Raw genomic sequence first — 7,428 nt, 5'->3', positions numbered from 1 at the left:
TTTTGTATCCTCATTGCTGCTCAAACTTTTGCATTATTCACCCTCAGTGTGAATAGCAAATTGTTGTTGCTGCTGGAGTTCACTAGGGCGGCATCAATAGAATGGGAAAATATCATTTTTCTCCCCTTTTTTTTTTTTTTCCTTTTTAATTTTTTATAGCAATTTCGTCAGTTGGAAACTTCTTGCCTTGTTTAATCCCCCCTGTTTTGCGCAATCGAACGACGTATAGTCGCATTTGTCTGCATTCGCCCGAGCAAGCACTACGTACATAGATGGGTTAGAAGTGCCTGCACACTTTCACCCGTACTTTTAACATTCCTGTGAGGGTGCTCCCCTTTTAGACAATTCAGGGTGTGCTCCATTTATACACTTTTAAGGGTTTATTCCCTTTTTACACATTTCAGGGTGTATTCCCTTTCTACAAAATTCTATGTGTGCTTTTAACCTAGCTGTGGAAATTGCCTGAACGGTACAGGCAAATCGCAACAAAACAGCCAATTTTTTTTTATTTTTTATTTTGTTTTTTTTTTTTGCCAAATAATGGAATAAAATTAAAATGGCTAGCTTAAAGTCATTATTGTTAAACATTTTCTTCTTATCGTTGATACAAATAAGCTGCAAGAGAATTGGGAAGAGGAGGTGCGAACAATGGGATTCGTGGTCTACGTGCAAAGACGGAGTTAGCACCAGGATATGTTTAACGGACAAATCCGTGATAGACAAGATGACCTGCAAGGCGTGTAACATTTGGGAAGAGTGGTCTGCCTGTGAAAATGGAAAGAGACACAGAAAAGTAGTTAACTGCCCCTTCATTCGGGAAGATCAGGATTGTGATCCAAACAAGTCAAACAAGGAAAATGCCAAAAATAATACCACCATTCGTTTTGACAATGACGATAATGACAATGAGCAAGATGGCGACTTCGAAGAGACCTTGAAGGAAGAAAGCAATTTACCCGTTAAGGGCGACAGCAACGAACCGAGTTTGCTCGAAGGGGGCTCCCATGGGGAAGGAAAGCATCACGGCATGAGCCAAACCTTCTCCCACGTTGACGAGGCGGATACAACTGCGCAGAAGAAGAAAGAGGTGTTGACAGGCACGACCCCCTCTGAGGCGTCACTCCCCGCAGGTGATGCGAACAACAAGATCCATGCGAATCACCCCAACGAAGATGCATCGAATGGACCACATAGTAATACCGAGGAAGCCCAAACGAATGCAACACATTCGAGCAGCGACAACCTGGAAGACGGCCAACCAGACGCAGCCTCATCCAGTGGGACAAAAAGAGCAAAGAATGTCCGCGATCATAAGTTTGAGGATTTTTCAAGCACCTCTGGTGAGGGACAAAATAAGAGACATGCCGAGGAGAAGACGAATGGAAACAACTTCTACGAGAAGAAAGGAAATCAGCAAGAAGATGGCGAAAATAAGTGGAGAAAAAAACACAATGCAGGTGCGGGAAGTAGAGGTGCACCAAAGTTCAATCAAACATACATCGCCAGTGGAATGGGGCTTCTTTTTCTCTTAAGTGGAAGTGCCGCTAGCTATGCCTTGTACAATGGCAAGTACAATCAACTCACTGAAGACTCAAAGAATGAAAACTTCGAAGTCATGTTTAACGACGACCTGAAGGCTAAGGAAAACAGTAAGTCCATGTACGAGGATGAGTTCTGGGCCCTCGGTTGACGCGTTACCTCTGCAGAGCGAGACCCACACAATGATATGTTCGCATGAAGATGTAGGGAAGTACCTTGGGTGAAGTGAACTAGCAAGTGATTTGGAATGCCTCTTTCATGGGGGCGCCAAAAGAATTCCCTCTTTTTTTTTTTTTTTTCCCGTCCGAATTTACCGATCTGCTGCGTGGCAGTCGGCTTGATGGAGGAACAGCTAGCGTGGGAAGGAAAAAAAAAAAAAAAAAAAAAAATACAAATTAATGCCATAAATTAAAAAAGAAAAAACCGTCATCAAAAAAACAACCCCCGTCTGAACAGTTCACTTTTTTCCATTTTTTCTTTTTTTTTGTTAACCACGTTGCGACATGCTTCCTTTTCGTCTTTCACCCCATTTGCTGGTATTGCTTCATCTCCTTTTGCAAAACTGCTTTGAGGGATCTCTCTCATTTGCTTTTAAACTTTTTCCCTTTCCGAAAATGTACCTTTAGCGCTATCTGGATTTTGGCTTCCGAGGCAACGGCGTCAAAATGGACCAGCGGAATTGAGTGCCCACTAGTGAAGTGAACGATCGTCCGCGTGTAAGCATTTGCTGCCATATGTAAGCCTCCACACACACACACACAGGAACACAGGCGCATACACACCCCCACACATCCTTCTTATCCGTACCATCTTAAAGAAGTGTTAACCAACAGGAAGCTGTCCCGATGGGGAAGCTCAAGTTTGCGCAGCCGCGGGACCCACACCGTTAGGGGACTCCCAATTTGAGCAACGGGATATCGCTTCACTGACGTGTCCGCAGTATTGTGCCTATCGAGGCGCCCCCCTCTTCTCGAGCGTTAATTTATCCTCAAAGATATCTCTTCCTTTCCTCACGGTTGTGCAAAAGGATCAATTACATGAAAAAAGAAACAGGGCGCCGGAAGGATACATACGTGACGAAGTATAACAATGGAGCAAAATAAAAAAAAAAAATCGAAAAAGTCTTTAATTGAGGTGTTCTCTCAATAGGTGGTGGCGTCCTCTATCGGTTCCTCGCTACATGGTGAGAAGACATCACCATGAATCTTCACACAGCTGGGAGTTCCCTTGAACTTTGGGCAGAGCCTTCCCCGTGAAGTAATAGTTGGAATGGAACAGGGTGCCAAAGACTATGCTGGCCTGCTCATTTTTGCAAAAGGGGGGGAGAGAAAAAAAAAAGGCACTAATGAAGCTGCAAAATGGTGAAGTAACGAAATCATTGGGCTGCCACATCTGCTATGCGCAGAGGCGCCATTCTTTCCTTTGAGCACACACGATAATCAGCTGGTGTTCCTCCTCACCTGCAGGAAGAGCCAGCTCCACCAAACATACTCAGACATGGGCGACACCATGTTCGTTGCAATTTCCGCCGACGTGTAGTAATCCTCCAGGTAGTGCGTTAAATGTATTCTCGAAAAAGATACGCTTCGCTTTGTGAACATGTTGGCGTACTTCACTTCATTTCTGACATGGCCCATTTGGGGGATCATAGACGGGTGTCCCGCTACCCGCTTAAGCATTTCTCGCCCAAGGCTCCTTGTGAACATGTTTGCGGGGGTCCACGGCAGATATACACGTTGGGATATTTTTAGATTCGGCGCAGACTATACACTGCATGAACGCTCGTACGACTGATACTACGGCAACGGTTTAGCTCTGTGTATTTGGATCTTCAGAAAAGGTGCAAAGTGGGCAGGGGTCACTTGCGTTAACAGGGCGAACAGGTATATATAAGCAAATCAGTATAAATGGAAAAAAAAAAAAAAAGAAAAGTGATATATATACTGCATAGTGCTGTGCTTCTCACGTATTTACACGCAGGGGAAACTCAGTAGCAGTAGCCTCATTCGTCCCGGAAAAAATCATACATATGTATAACAAGCACCTTGTATGTACAATGTATGTGTCAAATTTGCGAAGGGGAAAAGCACCAAGTGGGAAATATTAAAAAGAATTCACGTGCATATATGCACATGGTCACAAGAGCGCATGTTTCCGCGCGGTAAAACTTTTCACCGATAAGGGAAAAAAATCCGAAAAATGGTGTGAAGTTACGTAAGTTGACCGCCACAATGATGCGTAACAAACTGAGGGGGCAACCAGTTAGCCTTTTTTTTTTAAGTAGCCGCACGATATGGGGAACGCTGAAATACTTTTCTCCTGAGCAGTGGGCACCCGTGATCGATCTACTCCCCCAACGGGAGAAACAAATGGAAGCACCTAATAAAGGTGTAGAACCCCCCTTTGCATTTTTAAAAAAAAGGGAAAAACGTTTCTCCAGCCATAATGCAAAACACAGAGTCGCTAACACACACAGGAGAGAAAACGAACATCTCGTGTCATTTTTGGAGGTTTACCCATTTATGTTGCTCCGGAAGGAAGGTATATATCGATGGCCAACAGGTTTGGGGCCATTTATGTGGTGTACTAAAACGGACTTCACGTGTTAAACGAGGACCACGTGAAAATGTGGCCTTCTGAAAGATGGCTTATAATGTTTTCCCCAATGTTGTGCCGTCAGTTGTTCCATCTGTTGTTCCATCAACTGTGCCACGAGTTGTACCTCCACTTAGCTACACCTTTGGAAAGGCAATTCTTTCTATAACTGTCTTCCCCCCCCTCCATTGGGCTCTTTCCATTTCGATGATTCTTTCACATGCAAATGGTTTTCTGAACAGAAATGGAAGCTTTAACGCATCAATGTTATTTTTTTCACCACTAGCTATTTTTCTTTTTTTTTGTAAGGAGAATAAAAGAGGGGGGGGTTGTCTTCTTCAAAAGGACACTACGCTACACACATATATTTTAGCAGACTCTTTAAGGTGAAAAAGCTGCAGCTGAGACGCCCCCTGCATTGGGGCTGGATCTCCTGGCGAGACACTAACCGTCGCCATTACAGGCAACGTTTCACCTGTACGGTCAGGCAGTTTTGCCGCCTCTTCCACTTTTTCCACTTTTACCCCATTTCACATGCCGGATGCCCCCCAAATCCAACTCGCGCTAACTCCAAATGTGCCAACAAAAAATGAAGCCAACGCTTCTCCTGGAAAACACACACAGGAAATATAAGGACGGCTGCTTCACCAACGGCGGGGTGGACAGCGCCCCTCGGTTTAATTAAGTTCGTACAATAATAAGGGGAAACAAAAGGCACCCCAAGGGAGGAACAAAAAAAAAAAAAAAAAGAAAAAGCCATGTAAAATCTAATGTGAAATGTTAAAGACGTCAGAAAAATGCATTAAATATTATAAATCGAATAATACTTAAGGATTTTTTTTTCCCTCCTTTTGGCGTAACTCGTGTTAACCGTTTTCGCCCCCCTTGTGTAAATGGTCCAAATTAAGTGCCATGCTGTGATGTGGCTAAGCGGCGAGGAGTTCATCTACACAGCTGTAATTGGAAGAAATCTGCATTGGGGCAGTGCAACATGGGGTCACTTTTAATTATTTTGCTGCGGATTCTTCTCCTTTGGCTCTACTTTGATAGAATGCAGAGCCTCCCTATTTGGTTGTCCTTTTTGTGGGTCTCTTCCCGCTTTGATCCTCAATTTGTTTCTTCCTAACCTGCGAGTGTTTAAGCGGGTCACGTCGACCCCCATCAAGCTCATACGGATGGGGTCCCACACCAGCATGACCCCCCTTGGGCGTCTCCTTCCCCTTGTCAGTACCTCCCACGAGGATAGATATCCCCTGCAGACCCAGTTTGCCAGCCAGCACGAGAGCCACCCCAGCTGCCGCCAACAAGTTAGACGTTGTCTCGATCATTCTGTTATACAAATTATTCTCCCGTTCATGTATAACGAGTGGATAACTATTATAGGCAAATGTGCTATTCCCCCCGGGAGGAAATTCATAGCTACTGCTCATGTCGTAGAGATTTCCCCTACCGTGTGTATAAACTGCATCGGAAAAGAGCAGAGGATCGGCTTCGTACATTAATGACTCCTCATTCTTCCCATTACAGAGGCAGCTCAGAAAGCAGTTATCCTTCTTTCTGCTCCTAGACCTACTAAACGGATTCATCATATTTAAGCAATTGTCATTATACCCTTCGAAGAGGGGTAATTCTCCCTGAAGGTTATAAGCGCTATTACTCATGTCTCGTTCAATGGGACCATTTTCCAAATATTGGGGGATATATCTGCGGATGGGAATTTCTGTATAGATTTGTCTTCTGGGTCTAAAAGGCACAGGGACTTCCCTCGGCACGTACTGAAACCGTCTGTACTTTCTCTTCACATATTTATTCACATATTTGTACTGAGGCACGTCTACCACTTTGTACACTGGCTTCACCCTGAGCTTCTTTTGAGGGACCTGAACATTTTTGTACCTGTACCTTTCTCGGTATATGGGCGTCTCCACATCTTTCAGGACGGGGTACGTTCTGTATTCAACTTTGGGAACGTGGACGATTTTTTCCTTGTATTCTATTTTGGGCACATGGATTGTCGTTTCTTGGACTATGTCTCTGATAACCGGGTTTGCTGCGGGCTGGGGTGGAAAAGTGAGTAAAAAGAATTGCGGCGTAAATATCTATTGGTAACTCGTAACTTGGGATACAGATTGACACTGCTGCACGCGCGCGGAAGACTTACTTCAAAAACGGCGTAGTCCTCCATGGTGGTGCAAGGCGAGGGGGCAGGCCCCAACACAAACTTCTTCTCATTTTTGCAGATGCTGTCGCACATGGTTAGGCATCTATTCGGAAATTATTACTAGAAAAATTGGGAAGCGAAACGACGTGGCGTTGCCGCGCGAATCAGGTACCGCTAGTTAACACGCGAGGTTGAGAGGAACAAATGTGTAACATGAGAAGAATAGGATAAGAAAAAATAAGATAAAATAAGATAGCATAAAATAAGATAGAATAAAATAAAATAAGATAGAATAAGATAAAATAGGAGCGTCAATCTGTGCAAAGGGAGCTATCCACATTTAACTACAAAGAGTGACACGAAACGGGCAATTTTTTCTTCTACATGTTTTGTGGCTTGTATCCCCCTTAAGGACGAAGTTACTCTATGCGTCCACTTATGTTTTTTTAACGGGACAAGCTAGACCAAACGCGGATATGAGCTGGCCTTATGGTGGCAATCCGATTTGGGCTAACTTGGCCGTACTCTGTCTGCCCCGCGTCTATTTGGACAATTTGGGAAAAACTCGCGTGACAGACTCGTTTGTGTCAATTCACTCCCAGCAGTTGCGTCCGTTAAGCGCCATGCCGGGAAAAATAATAAATGGTTTCACACCGAGGTCACCAAGGGGTCGAGCGTAGCCATTTAATTTACAAATTTTTACAAATTTCAACAAAAAAAAAAAGAAGGCACATTTTTCATGCGCAACAAGTCAATTAAAAGGTATAACGTACTTCGGTTGAAGTTCAACCTGGCGTTAGATGGAAGTACTACAATTTGTGCGGAGGGGAAAGGCATAAAAAGAAAAAAAAAAAACGCGAGTTGTGTGTGTAACATATCTATGCAGATTTAGACATTTACATATTTACACATTTACATATTTACCTCTTTACTTATTTACCTATTTACCCATTTACACATCTGTACAGTTGCACATTTTTCTTTTTTCCCACACATGTGCCGTTTTGAACCTGGTTGTCGCCAAATCCCGACAACATCTTTTCTCTATTAACGCGAAATTTATGAACAAAAAAAAAAGCACCACCGTTGGTACATACATTTGTGCATTTTTCGCATGACCTGTTCAGAAGAAA

The 7,428-nt window shown here is 43.7% G+C and overlaps 3 protein-coding genes across 3 annotated transcripts; 1 reads left to right on the top strand and 2 right to left on the bottom strand.

Moving 5' to 3' along the window:
- Nucleotides 1-556: 556 nt before the first annotated feature.
- C922_03393 (hypothetical protein) lies at nucleotides 557-1,690 on the top strand (the record flags this gene model as incomplete). The annotated part of the gene is made up of 1 exon (XM_008818985.1): nucleotides 557-1,690. One exon carries the CDS (start codon nucleotides 557-559, stop codon nucleotides 1,688-1,690), a length of 1,134 nt encoding a protein of 377 aa, XP_008817207.1.
- A 1,043-nt stretch (nucleotides 1,691-2,733) lies between these two features.
- Nucleotides 2,734-3,245, bottom strand: C922_03392 (hypothetical protein; the record flags this gene model as incomplete). The annotated part of the gene is made up of 2 exons (XM_008818984.1): nucleotides 2,734-2,838; nucleotides 3,000-3,245. 2 exons carry the CDS (start codon nucleotides 3,243-3,245, stop codon nucleotides 2,734-2,736), a joined length of 351 nt encoding a protein of 116 aa, XP_008817206.1.
- Nucleotides 3,246-5,198: 1,953 nt separating this feature from the next.
- Nucleotides 5,199-6,388, bottom strand: C922_03391 (hypothetical protein; the record flags this gene model as incomplete). The annotated part of the gene is made up of 2 exons (XM_008818983.1): nucleotides 5,199-6,191; nucleotides 6,296-6,388. The coding sequence occupies 2 exons, from the start codon at nucleotides 6,386-6,388 to the stop codon at nucleotides 5,199-5,201; spliced, it is 1,086 nt and encodes a 361-aa protein (XP_008817205.1).
- Between the last annotated feature and the right edge of the window lie 1,040 nt (nucleotides 6,389-7,428).

Source organism: Plasmodium inui (genome assembly GCF_000524495.1).
Source record: "Plasmodium inui San Antonio 1 unplaced genomic scaffold supercont1.14, whole genome shotgun sequence".
Taxonomy (NCBI): Eukaryota; Apicomplexa; class Aconoidasida; order Haemosporida; family Plasmodiidae; genus Plasmodium; species Plasmodium inui.
The sequence above is the reverse complement of the archived record's forward strand: the minus strand, read 5'-3'. Positions and strand labels throughout refer to the sequence as shown.